The 24,847-nt window shown below is 42.4% G+C and overlaps 1 protein-coding gene and 1 long non-coding RNA gene across 3 annotated transcripts in view; one reads left to right on the top strand and one right to left on the bottom strand.

Moving 5' to 3' along the window:
* Nucleotides 1–14,875, top strand: part of snupn (snurportin 1) — a 35,676-nt gene extending 20,801 nt beyond the window's left edge. Inside the window, exons 3-9 of the mRNA XM_071326767.1 lie at nucleotides 349–532; nucleotides 829–933; nucleotides 12,115–12,211; nucleotides 12,600–12,697; nucleotides 12,873–12,950; nucleotides 13,267–13,347; nucleotides 13,732–14,875. Coding sequence (XP_071182868.1) covers nucleotides 349–532; nucleotides 829–933; nucleotides 12,115–12,211; nucleotides 12,600–12,697; nucleotides 12,873–12,950; nucleotides 13,267–13,347; nucleotides 13,732–14,085 — 997 coding nt within the window. The 3' untranslated portion in view covers nucleotides 14,086–14,875. The remainder of the gene's footprint in view (nucleotides 1–348; nucleotides 533–828; nucleotides 934–12,114; nucleotides 12,212–12,599; nucleotides 12,698–12,872; nucleotides 12,951–13,266; nucleotides 13,348–13,731) is intronic.
* LOC139530396 (uncharacterized) overlaps nucleotides 1–24,847 on the bottom strand; it is a 91,210-nt gene that overhangs the window by 44,401 nt on the left and 21,962 nt on the right. The gene's annotated exons all lie outside the window — the stretch shown is intronic.

Below are 24,847 nucleotides of genomic sequence, written 5' to 3'. Positions count from 1 at the left end.
GGGCACGACAATGCCTATTCCCCCTCAGGAGATTTGGCATGGGTCCTTAGATCCTCAAAGTTCTACAGCTGCAACATTTGAGATTGAGGGAGGCAGCAGAATTATGAATCTTTATTTTTTAAATGAATTTATTACCACTTTGACATTAGTGTATATTTTTGACAAAGAAAATACAATGAAATAAAATTTTAATCCTATTTTGTAACACAAATTCAAGAAATCCAAGGGGGCTGGATACTTTCGTATGGCACTGTATGCAATTTGCCAACGCCACCGGAGAGAAATGGACATCATTACTAATTACGTTTCCATTTCCCCTTGACTTCATGTGTGCTTTCTTGTCTTTAGGAAAAGGCTGAATTATGTCAACCATGCACGCCGTCTGGCTGATGGGGACTGGACAGGGGCAGATAGTGATGAGGAAGCAGTGGTGGTGGACAGAAAGGAGGAGGAACAGCAGAAGGAGAAGGATGCAGAGGATGATGGGATGGAGATTGAGAGGAAGAAGTTGCCAAAGTACTATGCCAACCAGGTCAGAGAGATATTTCTGACAATGCATTATTTTACCGGAAGAGAGCACATGACTTGCCATGGTAGCATTTTCCTTCTGCCAGTATTTATACATCTCATTTGTTTCTGAAATATACACATCCCTTCAAATGAACTGGTTAAAGCAGTCCGGCAGGACAGAAACAGTTTTATGAAACAGTACTGATTTTATGATTTGAAAAGGTATTTTACAGAAAATGAATTGTGTGCTAAACTCTTTAATTCAGTCAAAATAAATCACAGGAATGTAACTGAACTGAGGCTTCTCTTCCTGTCCAGCTCATGCTGTCAGAGTGGCTAGTGGACGTCCCTCAGGAACTGGATACTGATTGGCTCATGGTGGTCTGTCCCGTGGGGAAGCGCTCTCTCATCGTCGCCTCCAAGGTAAGGACCAATCAGTGGTTTCCTTACGTGTCACATTTGTATTTATTATGGATCTCCATTAGCTGCTGCCAAGACGGCAGAAGCTCCTTTTCCTGGGTTCCAGCAAAATTAAGGCAGTTATACATTTATTTATTTTCTCCCCAATTTCGATCTTGTCTCATCACTGCAACTCTCCAACGGGCTGGGGTGGCGAAGGTCGAGTTATGCGTCCTCCGAAACATGACCTGCCAACCCACTCTTCTTAACACCTGTCCCCTTAACCCGGAAGCCAGGTGCACCAATGTGTCAGAGGAAACACCTTTCAACTGACAACGAGGTCAGCTTGCAGGAGCCCGGCCCGCCACAAGGATTCGCTAGAGCGCAATGAGCCAAGTAAAGCCGGCCCCTAACCGGGACGCCGCTGGGCCAATTGTGCACCGCCCTATGGGTCAACCGATCACGGCCGGTTGTGATACAGCCCGGGATCAAATCCGGGTCTGTAGTGAAGCCTCTAGCACTGCGAAGCAGTGCCTTAGACCGCTGTGCCACTCGTAAAAACATTACAGTACATTTACAACAGATTTCACAACATATTAAGTGTGTGCCGTAAGGTCCTTATTCTACTACCACATATTTACAACACAAAATCCATGTGTGTATAGTGCGTATGTTATTGTGTTTGTATGCATGTGTCTGTGCCTATGTTTGTGTTGCTTCACAGTCCCCGCTGTTCCATAAGGTGTATTTTTGTCTGTTTAAAAAAAAATCTAATTTCACTGTTTGCGTGAGTTACTTGATGTTGAATAGAGTTCCATGTAGTCATGGCTCTATGTAGTACTGAGCGACCCATAGTCTGTTCTGGACTTGGACTGTGAAGAGACGTCTGGTGGAGTATGCATGGGTGTCCGAGCTGTGCGCCAGTAGTTCAAACAGACAGCTCGGTGCATTCAACATGTAAGTACCTCTCACAAAGTAGTGATGAAGTCAGTCTCTTCTCCACTTTGAGCCAGGAGAGATTGACATGCATATTATTAATGTTAGCTCTCTGTGTACATGCCCTTGCAAGCCGTGCTGCCCTGTTTTGAGCCAATTGTCCCTCTTTGTGGCACCTGACCACACAGCTAAACAGTAGTCCAGGGGCAACAAAACTGTAGGACTTGCCTTGACAGTGCTGTAAAGAATGCAGAGCAGCGCTTAATTATGGACAGACTTCTCCCCATCCTAGCTACTGTTGTATCAATATGTTTTGACCATGACAGTTTACAATCCAGGGTTACTTCAGGCAGGACACCGAATATGTGCCAGGATTCATCCAATGGCATTGAGTAGTGTACCACCTCAGTCACCGGCTTTATCAATAAGTGCATCGACGACGTTGTGCCCACAGTGACCGTACGTACATATTCCAACCTGAAGCCATGGATTACATGCAACATCCGCACCGAGCTAAAGGCTAGAGCTGCCGCTTTAAAGAAGCGGGACACTAATCCGGACGCTTATAAGAAATCCCGCTATGCCCTCAGACGAACCACCAAACAGGCAAAGCATCAATACAGGACTAAGATTGAATACTACTACACCGGCTCTGACGCTCGTCGAATGTGGCAGGGCTTGCAAAATATTACGGACTACAAAGGGAAACCCAGCCGCGAGCTGCCCAGTGACACGATACTACCAGACGAGCTAAATGCCTTTTTATGCTCGCTTCGAGGCAAGCAACACTGATGTGTACTCAGAGCATGCGCGGCTCAACTGGCAAGTGTTTTCACTGACATTTTCAACCTCTCCCTGACCGAGTCTGTAATACCTACATGTTTCAAGCAGACCACCATAGTCCCTCTGCAACTGGATCCTGAACTTCCTGACGGGTTGCCCTCAGGTGGTAAGAGTAGGCAACACACATCTGACACGCTGATCCTCAACACTGGGGCCCTTCAGGGGTGTGTGCTTAGTCCCCTCCTGTACTCCCTGTTCACCCACGACTGCGTGGCCAAGCAAGGCTCAAACACCATTTAAGTTTGCTGACGGCATAACAGTGGTAGGCCTGATCACCGACAACGATGAGACAGCCAATAGGGAGGTCAGAGGACAACCACCTCTCCCTTCACGTGAGCAAGACAAAGGAGCTGATCGTAGACTACAGAAAAAGGAGGGCTGAACACACCCCCATTCACATCGACGGGGCTGTAGTGGAGTAGATTGAGAGCTTCATGTTCCTTGGTGTCCACATCACCAACAAAACCAACAAACTATCATGGTCCAAGCACACCAAGACAGTCGTGAAGAGGGCACGACAACACCTTTTCCCCTCTCAGGTGAGTGAAAAGATTTGGCATGGGTCCCCAGATCCTCCAAAAGTTCTACAGCTGCACCATTGAGAGCATCCTGACTGGTTGCATCACCACCTGGTATGGCAACTGCTCTGCATCTGACCACAAGGTGCTACAGAGGGTAGTGCGCACGGTCCAGTACATCATTGGGGCCAAGCTTCCTGACATCCAGGATTTATATACTTGGCGGTGTCAGAGGAAGGCCCGAAAAATTGTCTAAGACTCCAGTCACCCAAGTCGTAGACTGTTCTCTCTACTACCGCACGGTAAGCGGTACCGGAGCGCCAAGTCTTGGTCCAAAAGGCTCCTTAACAGCTTCTATACCCTATCCATAAGACTGCTGAACAATTAATCAAATGGACTCCCAGACTATTTACATTGAGCCCCCCCCTCCTTTGTTTTTACACCTGCATGTACATATTAACCTACCTGTACCACCGCACATTGACTCAGTACCTGTACCCAATGTATATAGCCTCGCTATTGTTATTTTGTTACTTTTTATTTTTTTACTTTAGTTCATTTAGTAAACATTTTCTTAACTATTTCTTGAACTGCATTGTTGGTTAAGGGCTTGTAAGTAAACATTTCAACAGTTTACATCTGTTGTATTCGGCTCATGTTAAACGAGTCATCCCGCAGTGTCTGTGATTGTACCCTGATGAAGACAGCTTGCCTGTCGAAACGTTGGTAAATTAAATATTTTTGCATCTGAGCTCCTAGAGTGTGCGGCTCTCCTTTATTTTTAAGTTTTCTAATCCGCTAGCCAGCACCTCGCCTAAATAGGTGTGCGTTTCTTTTTCTTCTAGATTGTTCTGTTACCCAGTAAACAGCACCCTACGACAAAAAAAGCTCTAAAACGATGCCGAATGATAATTCTTCTCCTGACACAGGTCAAAGACCCAAACAAGATTACTTTGAATATAGCCAAAGGGAGCGTGATAAGATCATTGTTTCGGAGTCCCTTTTTGACATGCCGGGAGGTAATTCTGACCTCTCGAAAGAACTGTTACATTTATCTAAGCGCCAGACGAGAACGCATCTACATATAGTCACTCTTAGTGACAATGTGCGTCAAGGCATTATTCCACGGGGACTCAGGTGGCAAAAAGAACCATCATTGGGACAGCGCACAGATGATTTCTGTGAGCGCTGGTGTGCCATCCTGAACAAATGCTCTATTGATTTAATGACATTAATTGTTGACCAGTTGAAAAAGGATTTTAGTGAAATGGATAACACGATTAAAGACAAACGCACAGCTCTACAAATAGCTGTTATTGATGATGGCATATTCAATGAACTGATGAAAACTAACCAAGCGCTCCAGGACAAGTTGTCTACAGAAATAAAGGAACTTAAGATCAAGAAATTCAACCAAGACAAAAAAGACAAGGCCGAGGATAAAGTCTACTTCTGGAGAAACCCTGAAAAGGGAGGTCCTGCTCCTCCTCTCCATGGCAGGCGCAGGAGGGATGCCGCTTACTTCGATCCACCCCCGTCTGATCAACACTCTACAACCAGCGCCTCATCGGCTTCCAGTGGTAGTTTTTTATTCAACGAAAGACTGGACGGACGCAAGGGCGGAGGTGGCCGCAGGCACGCACATCGACGAGATGCCGCACCCGACGGGGTAAGAAGAAACGACTATCAGAGGCAGAGGAGACCGTTCACACGGTCCCAGAACCCACGGGACTGAGTGTTTTTAATTTATCAAGCAAGATATTGAGCCCTGCCCATGTCTCTTTGCTTAATAAAGGGTTATCTTTTGTGCCTACAACCCAGTGCAACGACTTTGATGTAAAGGTAGACATGTTTAAGTTTTTTAGAAACATTGGGATTAAGGGAATACTTTAGCTCTCCTAATCCTGACATTTCTATTGAACCAGTATGTTGCTCACCTGCACATACTCCGACTCCTTTTAGAAGCAAGAGTTATTTTATACCTCCAACCAATCGCAATCACTCTATTGAGACATATTGTAGACTTGTTGAAAAAGATGTTGCGCAACTCCTTAAGAACAAACAGGAGTCCAAATCTTTCCACAATTTACCTAAGGATGGAAAAACAAGCTTTGCTTGATTTACAATCCGATACCTCAGTCCTTATTCGTCCTGCTGACAAGGGTGGGTCGGTTGTACTTATGGATAGGACAGCTTATGTAAATGAGTGTCATAGACAGCTGCTTGACAACACCTTTTACAAGAAACTCAGAAGTGACCCCACTTCTCAATTTCAGAATACTATCTTAACTGTCCTAGATGGGTATTTAGGTTGTGGTCAGATAACCAAAAAAGAACATGACTTTTTGGCTATTCAACACCCTAAAATTGCCACTTTCTATACTTTGCCGAAATTACACAAGAATGTTACAAAACCTCCAGGGCGCCCTATTGTAGCGGGCATTGATGCAGTAACGGCCCCTCTATCTACTTTTGTTGACTTTTTTATTAGACCACTCGCAGAACAGCTCCCCTCCTTTGTAAAGGACACCAGCAGTATGATCTCTATCATAGAATCTCTTGATCCTGTCCCTGAGAATACCTTGTTAGTTACTTTTGATGTTGAGTCGTTATACACAAATATTCCTCACGAGGGCGGTATTGAAGCTATGGAACATTTTCTTCTGCAACGTGACCCTAATAAACTACCTTCCAGTGAATGCATTATAACATTGGCTGAAATAGTACTTACACACAACTATTTCATGTTTCTAAATGATTTCTTTATTCAGACGAAGGGTACTGCTATGGGATCCCCCATGGCTCCTAACTATGCTAATTTGTATGTGGGTTACATGGAGAAACAGTCTATTTTCAATCCTCTCAAAAATGTTTTCTTGCCTAACATTATTATGTGGAAACGGTATATTGATGATATTTTTGTTCTATGGAGGGGTGATGCAAAACAGCTCCAGGCGTTCCATGCTTTTCTTAACTCCTGTTCTGAGCACTTGAGATTTACTATGCAATCTGATACACGTCAAATCAGTTTTCTTGATCTTGTGTGAAAATAATGTTCTATACACTGATCTTTACAGGAAACCTACTGATCGTAACAGTTTGTTGAGGGCTGATAGCTGTCACCCACTTCCCTTGAAAAATAGTTTGCCCTACAGCCAATTCTGTCGAATCAAAAGAATTTGCAAAAAACAATCAGATTTCGACAGAAATATGGCTGAGTCGCAAAGAAAGTTCAAGGAGAGGGGGTACAAAAATGATCAGATTAATATTGCCATTGAGAAAATTCAAAACAAAACGAGACATGACCTTTTTCAAGGGCAGTCTCGCAAAAAGACGCATTCTTGTATTCTAACTACCCGCTATTCAAAGCGCTCTGAACAAATTAAGGGAATCGTTCACAAACATTGGCACATTCTAAAATCCGATGATAGTCTCGGTAATGTGTTTTCAGACCTTCCCTTGGTCGTGTTTTCTCGGGGCAGAAATCTCAGAGACCAATTGGTACACCCTGATTTGCCACCCCAAGATGTTCCTGAACAACGTCTATTTGCGCCCCTACTGGATGGAAATTATAAGTGTGATGGCTGTGCTCAATGCAATGGCACTTATAAATGCAGATCCTTCAAACACCCACAAACAGGGAAATCGATCCCAATCAAAGGTATTATTACGTGCTCCACTAAGGCAGTTATTTATCTTATAACTTGTCCTTGTGGTAAAAATTATGTGGGTAAAACAAAGCGTGAATTAAAAGTACGTATCTCAGAGCATCGTAGCACCATTAGGTGCCAAAACTTGACCTACCCAGTTGCGGCCCACTTTTTGGAGGCAGGCCACTCGATTTCGTCTCTGCGTTATATTGGCATCGAACATGTCACCCTCCCTAGGAGAGGGGGTGACCTTGATAATTTATTGTTAAAACGAGAGGCTGCTTGGATCTTTAACTTAAAGACCCTTGCTCCCTTCGGTCTTAACGTGGACTTTGATCTGAAGCCATTCTTGTGATTGTTGTGATTGTTGTGACTTTGCCATTGTGGTTGTTTGTAGGCTTGTGTGGTCTTAAGTGAGTCTATGATCGTATGCTATCCATTTGTATTTATTGTATGCTGCTCTTTCTATGCCATTTTAATATTTGAGAAATTAACCAATGATATTAGGCCACTCTTGGCCATGATTACAGACACCTGTATGTCTTGACACTATATATAAACGAGTCATCCCGCAGTGTCTGTGATTGTACCCTGATGAAGACAGCTTGCCTGTCGAAACGGTAAATTAAATATTTTTGCATCTGAGCTCCTAGAGTGTGCGGCTCTCCTTTATTTTTAAGTTTTCTACTCCGCTAGCCAGCACCTCGCCTAAATAGGTGTGCGTTTCTTTTTCTTCTAGAGTATTCGGCTCATGTGACATAACATTTTATTTAGTCTCCTCGACTTGCTCAATTACCACATTATTCATTACACGATTTAGTTGAGGTTTAGGGTTTAGTGAATGATTTGTCCCATGATTTGTCCCATCCCATACAATGCTTTTAGTTTTAGAAATATTTAGGACTAACTTATTCCTTGCCACGCATTCTGAAACTAACTGCAGCGCTGTAAGTGTTGCAGTCATTTCAGTCCCTGTGGTAGCTGACGTGTATAGTCTTGAGTCATCCACATACATAGACACACTGACTTTACTTAAAGCCACTGGCATGTCATTAGTAAAGATTTAAAAAGTAAGAGGCCTAGACAGCTGCCCTGGGGAATTCCTGATTCTACCTGGATTTTGTTGGAGAGGCTTCAATTAAAGAATAATCTTGGTCTTCTGTTAGACAGGTAACTCTTTATCCACAATATAGCAGGGGGTGTAAAGCCATAACACATGTTTTCCCAGCAACAGACTATGATCGATAATGTTAAAAGCTGCACTGAAGTCTAACAAAACAGCCCCTACAATCTTTGTGTCATCAATTTCTCTCAGCCAATAATCAGTCATTTGTGTAAGTGCTGTACCTGTTGAATATCCTTCCCTATAAACGTGCTAAAAGTCTTGTCAGTTTGTTTACTGTAAAACATTATTGTATCTGGTCAAACACCATTTTTTCCAAATGTTTACAAAGGGTTGGAATCAGGTTGATTACTGGCTCAAATAGCTGACCAAAGGGGGCTTTACTATTCTTAGGTAGGGGAATAACTTATGCTTCCCTCCAGGACGGAGGGCACACACTTACTAGTAGGCTTAAATTGAAGATATGGCAACATCGTCTGCTACTATCCTCAGTAATTTTCCAGCTAAGTTGTCAGACCCCGGCGGCTTGTCATTGTTGGTAGGCAACAATTTTTTCACCTCTTCCACACTTTCAGGAATAAAAAATGACAATGCTCGTCTTTCATAATTTGGTCAGATATACTTGGATGTGTAGTGTCAGCGTTTGTTGCTGGTATCTCTTGCCAATGGAAAAATCATTAAAGTAGTTGGCAATATCAGTGGGTTTTAGAATGAGCCATCTGATTCAATGAATGATGGAGAGGAGTTTGCCTTTTTGCCCAAAATTTTATTTAAGGTGCTTCAAAGCTTTTTACTATAATTTTTACAGTGTCTTCTTCTTTTTATTCAGTTTAGTCACATGATTTCTCAATTTGCAGTACGTTTGCCTATCGGTTTTACAGCCAGACCTATTTGCCATTTATTTTGCCTCATCCCACTCAACCATACCAATTTTTCAATTCCTCATCAATCCACAGGGATTTAACCATTTTTACGTTCATTTTCTTAATGGGTACATGTTTATTAGTAACTCGGATAAGCAATTTCATAAATTTGTCATGTGCAGTGTCAGGTTGCTCCTCATTACACACCACGGACCAACAAATGTTTACATCAACATATGAATCACTACAAAACCTCTTGTATGACCTCTCATAGACTATATTAGGCCCAGCCTTTGGAACTTTTGTTTTCCTAGATATGGCTACTATATTGTGATCACTACATTTCGATGGATTTGGATACTGCTTTCAAATACATTTCTGTAGCATTAGTGAAGATGTGATCAATATATGTTGATGATTTTATTCCTGTGCTATTTTTAACTACCCTGATTTGATAACCTGAACCAGGTTGCACACACTAGTTACAGTTTGATGCTTTCTCTTGAGTGGGCAACCTGATGAAAGATATTTAATTCACCCAAAAAATATACCTCTGTTGATATCACATACATTATCAAGCATTTCACATATGTTATCCAGATACTGACTGTTAGCACTTAGTGGTCTATAGCAGCTTCCCACCATTGTGCACCTCCAAGGTCAAGGGTTACTTTGTTATACTTTAAAAAGTCAAAGAAAAGCATGCGTCAATGGGCATGTTCAACATAGCAGCTAACTTTAAAGGCAAGTCGAGACTGCCTGATTTACAAATCACCTTGCATCGTAAATAAATAAAATCAAAGTTTGTTGGTCACAAACACAGATTTGCACGTTATCGCAGATGCTTTGATATGCTTGTGTTTCTAGTTCCCAAAAGTGCAGTAGAACCTAGCAATAAAATAAATAATACACATATAATCCTGATGTATTTGTATATATTTGTACGAGCAATGTCAGATCGGAATATATAGTGTGTGTACACACGTACAGTGCATTCGGGAAGTATTCAGACACTTTAACTTTTTCCACATTTTGTTACATTACAGCCTTATTCTTAAATTAATTATTTTCCTCATCAATCTACAGACGCCTCACAAGTACTCAACTGGCAGCTCCATTAAATAGTACCCGCAAAACATCAGTCTCAACATCAACAGTGAGGAGGCGACTCCGGGATGAGTTTCTCGGTCCAGTGTCTGTGTGCTTTTCTTAATCTTTTCTTTTTATTGGCCAGTCTGAGATGGCTTTTTCTTTGCAACTTTCACTGTTGACGTTGAGACTGGTGTTTTGCGGGTACTATTTAATGAAGCTGCCAGTTGAGGACTTGTGAGAGGCGTCTGTTTCTCAAACTAGACACTCTAATGTACTTGTCCTCTTGTGCACCGGGGCCTCCCACTCCTCTTTCTATTCTGGTTAGAGACAGTTTGTGCTGTTCTGTGAAGGGAGTAGTACAAGGCGCTGTACAAGATCTTCAGTTTCTTGTCAGTTTCTCACATGGAATGGCCTTCATTTCACAGAACAAGAATAGACTGATGAGTTTCAGAAGAAAGTTATTTGTTTCTGGCCATTTTGAGCCTGTAATCAAACCCACAAATGCTGATGCTCCAGATACTCAACTAGTCTAAAGTAGGCCAGTTTTATTTCTTCTTTTATCAGGACAACAGTTTTCAGCTGTACTAATATAATTGCAAAAGGGTTTTCTAATGATCAATTAGCCTTTTTAAAATGATAAACTTGGATTAGCTAACACAACGTGCCATTGGAACACAGGAGTAATGGTTGCTGATAATGGTACGCCTATGTAGATATTCCATAAAAAATCTGCCGTTTCCAGCTACAATAGTCATTTACAACATTAACAATGTCTACACTGTATTTCTGATCAATTTGATGTTATTTTAAAGGACTTTTTTTTGTTGCTTTTTTCAAAAACAAAGACATTTCTAAGTGACCCCAAACTTTTAAACGGTAGTGTATGTAAGAATGCTGTTCATTGACTATAGCTCAGCATTCAACACCATAGTACCCTCCAAGCTCATCATTTAAGCTCGAGGCCAAGGGTCTGAACCCCGCCATGTGCGACTGGGTCCTGGACTTCCTGACGGGCCGCCCCCAGGTGGTGAAGGTAGGAAACAACACCTCCACTTCGCTGATCCTCAATGCTGGGGCCTCACAAGGATGCCTGCTCAGCCCCCTCCTTTACACCCTTCTCACCCATGACTGCATGGCCACGCACGCCTCCAACACAACAGTAGTAAGCCTGATCACCAACAATGACGAGACAGCCTACAGGGAGGAGGTGAAGGCCCTGGGAGTGTGGTGCCAGGAAAATAACCTTACCCAACGTCAACAAAACAAAGGAGCTGATCGTTGACTTCAGGAAACAGCAGAGGGAGCACCCCCCATCCACATAGATGGGACCGCAGTGAATGTGGAAAGCTTCAAGTTCCTCGGCGTACACATCACTGACAAACTGAAATGGTCCACACACAAAGTTTGGTGAAGAATGTGCAGCAGTGCCTCTTCAAACTCAGCAGGCTGAAGAAATTTGGCTTGGCACCTAAAACGCTCACAAATGTTTACAGATGCACAATTGAGAGCATCCTGTTGGGCTGTATCACTGTCTGGTACGGCAATTGCAGGGCTCTCCAGAGGGTAGTGAGGTCTGCACAACGCATCACCGGGGGCAAACTACCTGCCCTCCAGGACACCTAGAGCACCCAATGTCACAGGAATCAATGACAACAACCACCCGAGCCACTGCCTGTTCACCCCGCTATCATCCAGAAGGCGAGGTCAATACTGGTGAATCAAAGCTGGGACAGAGTGCCTGAAAAAACAGCTATCTCAAGGCCATCAGACTGTTAAATAGCCATCACTAGCACATTAGAGGCTGCTGCTGTATATACATAGACTTAAAATCACTTGCCACTTTAATAATGGAACACTAGTCACTTTAATGTTTACATATTTTGCATTACTCATCTCAAATGTATGGACTCTATTCTATCCTATTCTACTGTATCTTAGTCTATGCCGCTCTGACATTGCTCGTCCAAATATTTATATATTCTTAACTCCATTCCTTTAGATTTGTGTGTATTGTTGTGAAATTGTTAGATATTACTGCACTGTTGGAGCTAAAAACACAAGCATTTCGCTACACCCGCAATAACATCTGCTAAACACGTGTATGTGACAAATACATTTTGATTTGACTGAAGTAACAATGAAAAAGTTCTCTCACATCTCTGTTTCCCACCATTTTGAAGGGGTCCACTGCAGCATACACCAAAAGTGGCTACTGTGTGAACCGCTTCCCTTCTCTGTTGCCTGGAGGGAACAGACACAACTCAGCAATGGGAAAAGGTACGTGGGCCTGATCCCATTTCAATCTGTAGCTTCCAGTTCCTCCACCTCGTCAGGTTTCACAGATTTAACTGGACTGGGTTTGGTTTTGTATGTATTGGCTGGTGCAATCAAATTTTCCCTTTTGAAGATTATTAAAGTACTATCTTTTCTTATCAATATAGTGATGGCTCCAATTAGACCAATGGGCAAAGCAGAGCATCCACCATTATTACTTAACCTATCCAATACTTTCAGATCTGTGAACACCCTGAGGGTTTGGGGCTAGGAATCAAAATGGAACCCAAAAAAGACACATCCCATCTATTCTACCACTGTTTTTGCAAACTGCATCCATGCAAAAATATATGACCACACATGGTAGTGCTAATGTTCGGTCTGTGTGCAGATTACACCATCCTGGACTGTATCTACAGTGAGGTGGAGCGGACCTACTTCATCCTGGATGTCATGTGTTGGAGGGGCCATCCAGTGTATGACTGTCCAGTAAGCACACACAGATTGATTAGCAGAGCATTGAAGTTCCAGTGGAATTACAGTACTGGAGTACTAGTGTCTGGGATACAGATGTGATCTTTTTGCCATGTTGACCAATTCATCTGTCATTTGGGGATTTTAATGACAACTTTGTTGATGATGGTGTTTGTTTTCCCATCAACAGACAGAGTTCCGGTTCTACTGGCTCCAGTCGAAAGTCCAGGAGACGGATGGCATGGCTGACATTGCCAAGAGGAACCCTGTAAGAGCAATACACAATAATAAATATATTGTGTATATAGACCTTTTCAATTTAGTCCAAATGAGAATGATTAGAGGCACACAAAAAAGTATATTTTTTTTTTAAAAGGACAAAAGATGTCACCTCCTTTTCCATGTTTATTTTGATTTGACCATGACCGCCAACACATGCAGTTTATTTTGGTGTATTAAAATGAAAAAAGTGTAATCGTGAGATTGTGGAAAGATGGTCATATTGTCATTAGATGACCAATTAACTGTGGCCTGTGTGCTGTCTGACAATATAGTGGTTGCTGTTTTTTTTTTTTTCTCCATAGTTCAAGTTTGTGAGTCTTCAAAGCACTGCCTGCTCAACGGAAGCCATTCAGCAAGCACTTGCAACGGAGTACAACTTCAATGTAAGAGCAACTACAACTGCATATTACTGCAAATGCAGCTATTTAGTCCTATAGTACATCTGTGATTTTACTTGTAGTCTGTAAAAGGGGCAGAACGGTCTGATTCTTTAGTAGAGTGAATCTCCTCTGTTTGCTTCTCGACACTCTTGGGAAAGAATGAAGTGTACTTCATAGAATGAACACACATTGCTAGTCTGGGTTTCCCGGTTCAATGCGCCATCTCTCAACTTATAGCTCCCAATAGAACCTCTCTCAACCTCATTGACTAGAGTCTGTTTTGCTGCTCAGCCCACCATCATTGAGGTTAGAGGTGAGACAGCTCTCCGGGGGCATGATGAGGCAGCTGTAACAAGCCCAAACTGAGTGGATTCTGTGTGTCCTCAGGTGGACGGACTTCTGTTTTACCACCGGCAGACCCACTACACCCCCGGCAGCACCCCTCTGGTGGGCTGGCTGCGGCCCTACATGGTGGTCGATATCCTGGGCATGGAGGTCCCGGTGGGGCCCCTCACCGCCAAGCCCGAGTATGCCGGCCACCAGCTGGCCCAGATCCGGGAGCACAAGAAGACCTCCGACCATGTCCGGCCAGGGGACCTGAACGGCCGCTACGAGCTGGAGCACCTATCCACCCCCGACCAGGAAAAGGGAGATGGCGATGCCGCCACCTCGCCCCGCAGCAGACCGCTGAAGGAATCTCGCATGGAGACCTCAGAAGAGCGCGAGTTAGCTAGCCGCTAAAGGCTAACTCAGTTAGCTAGCCGCTAAAGGCTAACTCAGTTAGCTAGCCGCTAAAGGCTAACTCAGTTAGCTAGCCGCTAAAGGCTAACTCAGTTAGCTAGCCGCTAAAGGCTAACTCAGTTAGCTAGCCGCTAAAGGCTAACTCAGTTAGCTAGCCGCTAAAGGCTAACTCAGTTAGCTAGCCGCTAAAGGCTAACTCTGTTCTGCTACAAATTACAAAAAACTTCAGACTACGTTGTGGGGAGTTTTTTTGGACAGTTACATTGCGAGGCATTTAATGAGAGGGAGCTCAATGAATTAGCAAATTAGTCACTGCTTCATTTGGAGCGCCCTGAGTTCAGGCATCGCTTGGTTCAACAGAGCTGTATCCACATTTTTATTACACTGTGCTAGTTAGTGTAATGCAGTGGATTAGACAATGTAAAATGCAAGGACCCTGTTAAAGAAGCCGGTTTCCCGGACCTAGATTAAACGCATTCCTAGATTAAAAAACACTTTCAATTACATTTTTCCGTTGAGAGACCACTGGGGCTGGGAAACTTACTTTAGTGTTGCCGAAATGAACACTGTTCTGCTCATTTTGCCAGGCCTTGTGAATGGACAACTTTGTCATTGCACTTTCAGAGGTGCAATAAATAACACAGTTAGTAACACAGGCCCTTTAGACCTAAATTGACAGCGTCTGTCGTGGCCAGATGTGTAACAAATGCAAAAATGAAAGTTGATTCATCTGATTCTTCTAAGTGTATGTTTTCTGATGTTTATTAAATTGTTTTACTTGACTTTTCAATTTTTGTCCTCAGACTTTTATTCAAGAGGTAAGGATGATTAGGCATTGACCATGGATAGATAAGATGGGAATCATTAAGCTAAATCAAGATGAATTCAGTTATTTTGATTGAAATCTAACATCAACTGCTTAAAAAGCTATAGAGCAGGGGTGTCAAACATACAGCCTGTGAATTTTTAGGGGGGGGACGAACTCAATATACTTTAAAACTACTAAAACCAAATCGAAACTGTGTAGAAATTATAATGGACTTACAGTGCCTTCAGAAAGTATTCACACCCCTTGACTTTTTCCAAATTGTCTTGTACGCCTGAATGAAAAATGGATTAAATTGAGATTTTCTTTTGTCACTAGCCTAAACACAATACCCCATATTGTGTGTAGGCCAGTGTAATTATGTTTTTTGAATTTTGTTATGGCAAGTCTAAATAAGTTCATAAGTAAAATGTGCTTAACAAGTCACATGATAAGTTGCATCTGTGTGCAATAATAGTGTTTAACATGATTTTGAATGACTACCTCATTTCTGTACCGCACACACATAATTATCTGTGAGGACCCTCAGTCGAGCAGTGAATTTCAAACACAGATTTAACCACAAAGAACATGGAGGTTTTCCAATGCCTCGCAAATAAGGGCACCTATTGGTAGATGAGTAAAAAGGGCTGTGATAGGAGAAAACTGAGGATGGATCAACAACATTGTAGTTACTCCACAAGACTAAACCTAATTGACAGAGTAAGAAGGAAACCTGTACAGAATAAGAATATTCCAAAACATGCATCCTGTTTGCAACAGGGCACTAAAGTAATACTGAAAACAAATTGGCAAAGCAATTAACTTTTTGTCTTGAGTACAAAGTGTTAGGATTGGGGCAAATCCAGTATAACACATTGCTAAGTACCACTCTCCATATTGTCAAGCATAGTGGTGGCTGCATCATGTTAGGGGTATGCATGTGTAACGGATGTGAAATGGCTAGCTAGTTAGCGGGTACGTCACTTGCTCTGAGACCTGAAGTAGGGTTTCCCCTTGCTCTGCAAGGGCCGCGGCTTTTGTGGAGCGATGGGTAACGACGCTTCGTGGGCGACCGTTGTTGATGTGTGCAGAGGGTCCCTGGTTCGCGCCCGTGTCGGGGCGAGGGGACGGTTTAAAGTTATACTGTTACATTGATGCTGTTGACCCGGATCACTGGTTGCTGCGGAAAAGGAGGAGGTTGAAAGGGGGGTGAGTGTAACGGATGTGAAATGGCTAGCTAGTTAGCGGGTACGCGCTAATAGCATTTCAATCGGTTACGTCACTTGCTCTGAGACCTGAAGTAGGGTTTCCCCTTGCTCTGCAAGGGCCGCGGCTTTTGTGGAGCGATGGGTAACGACGCTTCGTGGGTGACTGTTGTTGATGTGTGCAGAGGGTCCCTGGTTCGCGCCCGTGTCGGGGCGAGGGGACGGTTTAAAGTTATACTGTTACACATGCAATCGTTAAGGACTGGGGAGTTTCAGGATAAAAAAGACATGGAACGGCGCTAAGCACAGGCAAAATCCTAGAGGGAAACCTGGTCTGCTTTCCACCAAATACTGGGAGATGAATTCACCTTTCAGCAGGACAATAATCTTAAACGCAAGGCCAAATCTAGACTAGTTGCTTACCAAGAAGACATTGAATGTTCCAGTGTGGCCAATTTACAGTTTTGACTTAAATTTGCTTGGAAATCTATAGCAAGACTTGAAAATGATTGTCTAGCAATGATCAACAACCAATTTGACAGCTCTTGAAGAATTTTGAAAATAATAATGTGCAAATATTGTATAATTCCGGTGTGCAAAGTGCTAAGAGAATTGCCCAGAAAGACTCGCGTCTGTATCGCTGCCAAATGTGATTCTGACATGTATTGACTCATGGGTGTGAATACTTATGTAAAACAGATTTCTGTATTTCATTTTCTATACATTTGCAAAAATGTCTAAAAACATGTTTTGTCATTATGCTGTATTGTATAGATTGGGTGAGACTTAAAAAAATATATTTATTTTTATACATTTTTAATTAAGGCTGTAACAACAAACTGTGGAATAAGTCAAGGAGTATGAATACTTTCTGAAGGCACTGTATATTCATACAGTTTCTTGACTGTCCAGCTAGTAAATATTTTTTGCAAATTGACATAAGGAAATATAACCAATTTTCAGTGTGGCCCTCCGCACCTCGTTGAAGACCACATTTTGTGTTGTGGAAAACAGATACAGACAGCTCTGGAATGTGACTCATTTCATTAAGACAAAATGGCGTAATCGGCTTAATTAGCATCTTCCCTCTGACGTCCCAGTGTGCATGGTGACATTTGACTAACTGTGGGGGACAGAGTTGAGTTGTGTGGAAAGAGCCTGTCACCAGGAAGGAGGTGTGTGCCTATCTACGTGTGGTGAGACTGGGAACACAACCTCTGCAGCCTTACTCAGACGCTCACTGTTGACAGTACAAAAGATGCATGTAACTCAATATTAGGAAGGTGTTCCTATTACATTCCACTCCTGTCTCGACTTTTAAGTCTTAACTGAAGACTCATCTCTTCAATAGGTCCTATGATTGAGTGTAGTTTGGCCCAGGGGTGCGAAGGTGAACGGCAAGGCACTGGAGTGACAAACCTCCCTGGCTGTCTATGCCTGGCGGGCTACCCTCTCTCCACTGCCATTATCTGCCTCTAACCCTATTACAAGGGCTGAGTCACTGGCTCACTAGTTCTCTCCCACACCATCGCTAGGAGGGGTGGGTCACGTCGTGCCAGGCTTTTTTTTGCTATACTTGATATGAGTGGGTTGAGTCACTGACGTGGTCTTCCTGTCTGGTTTTGCGCCCCCTCGGGCTCGTGCAGTGGGGGAGGTCTTCGTGAGCTATACTCAGCCTTGGCTCAGGGTAGTAAGTTGGTGGTCTGTTGATATCCCTCTAGTGGTGTGGGGCTGTGCTTTGGCAAAGTGCGTGTGGTTATATCCTGCCTGGTTGACCCTGTACGGGGGAATCGTCGGACGGGGCCCACAGTGTCCCCCACCACCCCCGTCTCATTCTCCAGTATCTATACTGCAATAGTCTATGTGCCGGTGGCTAGGGTCATTCTGTCCTATCTGGTGTAATTATCTTGTCTTATCTGGTGTCCTGTGAACTTTAGTATGCTCCCTCTAATTCTCCCATCTCTCTCTCTCCCCTCCCGGAGGACCTGAGCCCTAGGACCATGCCTCAGGACTACCTGGCATGACGACTCCTGGCTGACTCCTGGCTGTTTTTGACCCTCTCCCTCCCTCTTCTGCACCTGCTGTCTCAACCTCTGAATGCCCGACTATGAAAAGCCAACTGACATTTATTCCTGAGGTGCTGACTTGTTGCACCCTCTACAACCACTGTGATTATTATTTGACCCTGCAGGTCATCTATGAACGTTTGAAGATCATGAAGAACGATCTGGCCTTAATGGCCATGTACTCTTATAATCTCCACCCGGCACAGCCAGAAGAGGACTGGCCACCACTCAGAGCCTGGTTCCTCTCTAGGTTTCTTCCTAGGTTCCTGCCTTTCGAGGGAGTTTTTCCTAGCCGCTGTGCTTCTACATCAGCATTGCTTGATCTTTTAGGCTGGGTTTCAGTATAAGCACTTTGTGACATCTGCTGAAAAGGCTCTATAAATCAATTTGATTGCCGAAAGGCCAGTCAGTCTCTGGCAAATCAATCTTCAAATATGAACATTCTATTATTGAGCTCGAAGAGATCAGAGGATTTGATCCTGATTGATAAACCTCACAGCTATCATCCAATCACAATGTTTTATGCAAATTAGACTTGTGGGAAAATTGTATAACTTAATTCATACATTTGATTGCCCTATGTTAGAATGTTTCCATTCTGACGTAATACATTTAATTGTAAACATAAACATTGGGTGCGGGAAGAACAGAGGATTCTCGTTTATTGACTGTTTTATCACCAGCCAATGTGATCACAGCAGAGAAGCGCTCGCCATTCAAACTTCCCCGCCCGTTCATTGTGAAAACTGTAGTCTATTTCGTAACCAGCAAGCAAAAGCAAGGTGCTACTACTGAATTTAGGCAACCACAATCTGTGTTATGCAAGCCATAGACCAACAAAAATATTTTGGTCTGATGCACGTTTTGTGCAAATTAATTGAAGTTGAACATCGCCAAATGCGTCAGTTTAATTACGTGCAATAAAAAGCCTATTTAATGAAACCCTGGCTGACAGTGGCTGTTGACGTAGGCAACAGATCGCAAGGCAGTGAATCCCCGATTTCCCCACTTAGCTCCTTTTTTGAAATGGCAAGTTCACTTTCTCATCCATAAATGCATATCAAGTGCAAGTACGCTGTTCAGCAGCTCACATCAGAAGGATGGGAACCTTTTCGCTTGGAGGCAAGGTTATTATAGTAAACTGAAGCTAAAACTATTTAGTCAACTGAAATTATTTTTGCCTCCTAAACTAACTAAACTAAAAAAACATCACGAATTCTGTTCAGTTTTAATCTAATGGGGGTTTCCAGGTTTTTTGGGGGGTTGAAATCTGGCGGGTAAATGCAGCCAGGTGATGGCGATGTTTCAAATAGGCCTAGCTTGTGCATCACTATCACTAGCTAACGGGAGGTAGCTAACTTAATTATTCTTACATGTACTACAAAAAGTTCAAGTTGGATTGGTGTGAACATGGGCAAAGAGTTTCCTTGCACCATATTTTTAGACCAGTGTCGGCACTATTCCTTTTAAATCCAAGTCATCCAAGTCACATTGAATTTTACTTTATCATTTAAACCAAACCTATGACCTGACCAATCACCTTATGTATTACTGCACCCCATTTACAAGAAGTGGCATCCCCCAAAAAATAAACTATATAACACAAACTGAAACTAATTCATATAAAAACATGAAATAGAAATGCTTATACAACAAACTAGTACATTATGTCTGGAAACTAATTGAAACTAATATAAATAAAACAAATATAAAACCACAAAATTATAATAACCTTGCTAGGAGGGACGTTGATTGCTGAAATAATGATTATGATCACATGTACTCAATTTAAGTATTATGCCTATGGGGACACCATACATTTGGCAGCCAAGCACGAGTGATCGGTGTAGCCTTTTATCGTCTTGACGTGAAATATCTAAATGCCGAGAATAAAAAAAAACACCAGGCTTCCGTCATAGACTCAATTGAATGAAAATATATATATATATATATATATATACAAGGGGGGGGGCGGTTTGGAAAAACGAATCCTATGCAAATCATCCTCTGGAATAAGGCACATGCTAGGATAATAATGACATAACCAACTTCTTTAGTAGTACTATAGCTGTCTCTCCATCTCCCCCTTCAAACTTTCCTTGCTACATTATTTTATCATTATATTATAGGCCTAATATAACATTTCCTAAAGTAGCCTGTCTGGACGCCATCTCAAAGAGGAAGGACAAATAATACAACTGAAATGAGCATATCAAAATTGTCAATTGTAAGCAAGTCATGATGATCAGTATGTGTGTGAGGAATGACGAAGCAAACGCAGCTCGATTAAATATTGTAAGCTAATATTTTCCATTGAATTATTTCCCTGGTTAAGGAGTCCTCTAGCCACTTTGAACAGCATGATCTTGGATTGACACTGCATTCCCACAAGGGAATGACCGCAACAGGTCGTAACAGTATTATTAATTGTCGTTCTTAAAATTCAAATTCTTTTTCACATATTTTTTTAGGAGGAGCGGAAGTGAACCCTGGAAACCTAAAGATCTTCCAGTGCGTTTGTAAACAACAGCTGTTCTGTAGCGGCTGTAACGGGTCCCCAAGAAAGTCCCAAGTCCTGGAGAGACTGAAGCGTATATCTCCAATGGGTTGTATATGCTATTGGTTTACTGTTATAAAAATACTGTTAAAAGTAACAATGCATAGACCTAGAACATGCATGGCCAACCTTGCTCCTAGAGATCTAGGAGTGTACTGAGTTTGCAGGTTTCAGTTCCAGCCCTGACATTCTGCTTATTATTTGTATAAGACACGTCTGTAGCTATGAAGTTCTTTGAAAGGCTGGTCATGGCTTACATCAACACCATTCCAATTTGCATACCACCCCAACAGATCTATTGCACTCCACACTGCCCTTTCACACCTGGACAAAAGGAACACCTATGTGAGAATGCTATTCATTGACTACAGCTCAGCGTTCAACACCATAGTGCCCTCAAAGTTCATCATTAAGCTAAGGACCCTGGGACTAAACACCTCCCTCTGCAACTGAGTCCTGGACTTCCTAACGGGAGTCTAGGCCCAAAATGCTTAACAGCTTCTGCCCCAAGCCAAAAGACTCCTGAACAGCTAACCAAATTGCTACTCTGTCTATTATCTATGCATAGTCACTTTACCTCTACCTACATGAGCATATTACCTCTTTGAATTAACTATAGTGTATTTCTGCTTATTGAACATTCCCTGTTTGTCTGTTTTATTTGGTTGTCATGATCTCGTTTTGTCTGATATTGCACAGATTTGCAGCTGAAGTTGGTGTCCTTGATCATTGGTGTGGGTGTAACAATCCCTGTATGGCTGACCTAGGATGCAACCCCTTTCCACAACAGCACTTCATACCCACAAAGGAGCGTCCATTATCTTACCAAAACCACGATCTTGGTTGGGCTAGGATAACAATACTTTATCTCAGGGTGAGTGACATCACACGATGGCTACTTGGGCTTTGTCTCACTTTCTCTTTCCTTGATTACTCACATCCTATCTCCTCACCTGTATTGTATCACAACTGTGTTGGAGGAGAAGATACAAGGTTCCTTCCCACTGACCATCTCCAATGGGTTTTGAGAAGGAGGTGATGCGAGGAATCGAGGAAGGATTCATTGAGGAAGAGTCTAGCACTCACCTGTCAACTAGCTCACGTGCTACAAACTCGCCCCTCTGCTACACTCACTGACCACCTCCTTCTCCGCATCAACCACAGCAGCCAGCAGAGCAGACTGTGTGAACTGAGTCAATCTAGCAACCACAGAATACATTTTGTGGGTATTTCATTCTGCTACATTGACTCTGATCATACAGTCGGCGGCTGATTTATACTGTCGTAGCCATAGGAGGAAGTGAAAGGGGTGTGACTGTAGCAGAGGTGAATTCTAGTAGCCACTGTGGTGTCATTTTTTAATTTAACTATGTGACGTCGTCCCCTCTGAGACTTTAAGTAGTGTCTCCTGTCTATCATAAATGTATCTATATTTTAATACCATGAGCATCTCAGCTTAATTTTGCAACACTCACTGTCCTCCAGTGGTTGGCATGCTTCAAGTGGCATTTGATTTGGATTTGCGTCCCGTCCCGGTCAGCCATACAGGTATGGAACTCACACATTACATGGCTACTTTGCAGCCCATGTAAAAGGGACCCTTCACTGTGGTCACTCCAGGGTATTTTTCTCTTGCCTCCACTATCCATGCTGTACTCTTTTGGTTCCATTGTTTACAATGGATATGAGATTTATTTATGGCATGCATTCCCAATACAGACATATGTTGGGATTAGTATTGGCCTCTTGGGCATGTCCAGTGCACTTGTACATGTGGCTTGTCATTTCTATACTGAAACAGGATCAGCAAATCCTCACACATTGTTTACAATCTGTTCAGATGTTTTCTCCATTTGAAATTATACTATTTGAAATAGGAAAAGCACTCCCCGATCTGAATTTGTGAGTGGGAATACTTTTTCTAATAATTTGAAAGAAAACCAAAAGCTGACACTTTTTTTTCATTAGACAATTAATGAAGTTTACCATTTTGAAGGATACCAAATTTGACTTTTACAGCTACTGTACACACCGTCATGAAATGGATTAGTGCAAGCCCTACTAATGAAGGTAGACCTTAAGGATGACATGCACAGGAGAGAGATTATTACCAAATATCACTATCAGGAGGGTGTGCAGAAAGGAATATTTTAAGATTCATTTGATTTAATTTCAAAATGTATGTTGCTTGAAATTAAGTTGCAATTCGTTTGCTTCATTTTCTGTGTCATCCTAGTGTAATTATATGCAGTTCAACATTATCACCCCAAGGTGTCAGCGCTAGCATTTTTGTATTATAGTCTAGTTTTACTACATGGAAACAAACTTCTAGCTAGTTCTTGTAACGTGAGGTTGGAAATACATGACAATAGCTAGTTCATTAATACTACAGTATGTTTCTTGTTTGAAACTAAGTTGGCAATACACCTGGTAAAATATACTTGCGTTTTGGAGAAAGCAGATGAAGAGCTAGGAGAGATTAGTGAGGGGGGAGAGAGGGATTGATAGCTAATAAGGGATTGATAGCTAGCGGCAGAAATTACCCCACTAACTTTTGATATGAACAATGTGGCCGTCAAACATTGGACTCATATGTTAGCTACATTTAGTTTAGTTATATTGTTGGCTGTTGTGAGAGATTCATCTATCTAGCTGGCTAACAAGGTCAATTGATCTTTCTCTACCTTCACAGTAGCTCTGTGGTTATTTGCTGTGCTCGCCAAATGTAGCTAACACCACCAGAGCAAACGGATAATTGTTGTCTGATGATTTTGTTTAGTGGATCTGGTAACAGTAAGTACAGTACCAGTCAAAAGTTTGGACACCTACTCATTCAAGGGTTTTTATTTTTTAAATGTTCTACATTGTAGAATAATACTGAAGACATCAAAACTATGAAATAACACATAAGGAATCATGTAGTAACCAAAAAAGTGTTAAACAAATCTAAATATATTTTAGATTCTTCAAAGTAGCCACCCTTTCCATGATGACAGCTTTGTACACTCATGGCATTCTCTCAACCAGCTTCACCTGGAATGCTTTTCCAACAATCTTGAAGGAGTTACCACATATGCCGAGCACTTGTTGGCTGTTTTTCCTTCACTCTGCGGTCCGACTCATCCCAAACCATCTCAATTTGGTTGAGGTCGGGGGATTGTGGAGGCCAGGTCATCGGATGCAGCACTCCATCACTCTCCTTCTTGGTAAAATAGCCTTTACACAGCATGGAGGTGTGTTGGGTCATTGTCCTGTTGAAAAACAAATGATAGACCCACTAAGCGTAAGCCAGATGGGATGGCCTATCGCTGCAGAATGTTGTGGTAGCCATGCTAGTTAAATAAATCAAAGACAGTGTCACCAGCAAAGCACCCCCACACCATTACACCTCCTACTCCATGCTTCACAGTGGGAACCACACATGTGGAGATCCTCCGTTCACCTACTCTGCGTCTCACAAAGACACAGAGGTTGGAACCAAAAATGTCAAATTTGGACTCATCAGACCAAAGGACAGATTTCCACCAGTCTAATGTCCATTGCTCGTGTTTCTTGGCCTAAGCAAGTCTTTTCTTATTATTGGTGTCCTTTATGTGTGGTTTCTTTGCAGCAATTCGACCATGAAGGCCTGATTCAGACAGTCTCCACTGAACAGTTGATGTTGAGATGTGTCTGTTACTTGAACTCTGTGAAGCATTTATTTGTGCTGCAATTTTTGAGGCTGGTAACTCAAATGAACTTATCCTCTACAGCAGAGGTAACTCTGGGTCTTCCTTTCCTGTGGCAGTCCTCATGAGAGCCAGGTTCATCATAGCGCTTGATGGTTTTTGAAGCCATGTTGTTTGTTCTGTTTTTTGGTTGGATCAAGAAATACGAACTTGGCATTTTGTGCTAGCTAGCCAACTAACTACACTGGAAAAAAATATAAACGTGACATGTAAAGTGTTGGTCCCACATTTCATGAGCTGAAATAAAGATCCCTGAAATGTTCCATACGCACAAATGTTGTGCACAAATTTGTTTACATTCCTGTTAGTGAGCATTTCTAAATTGCCACAATATCCATCCACCTGACAGGTGTGGCATATCAATAAGTTGTTTAAACAGCATGATCATTACACATGTG

Source organism: Salvelinus alpinus, chromosome 9 (genome assembly GCF_045679555.1).
Source record: "Salvelinus alpinus chromosome 9, SLU_Salpinus.1, whole genome shotgun sequence".
Lineage (NCBI taxonomy): Eukaryota > Metazoa > Chordata > Actinopteri > Salmoniformes > Salmonidae > Salvelinus > Salvelinus alpinus.
Note: the sequence above shows the minus strand (reverse complement) of the source record. Positions and strands in the feature narration are given on the sequence as shown.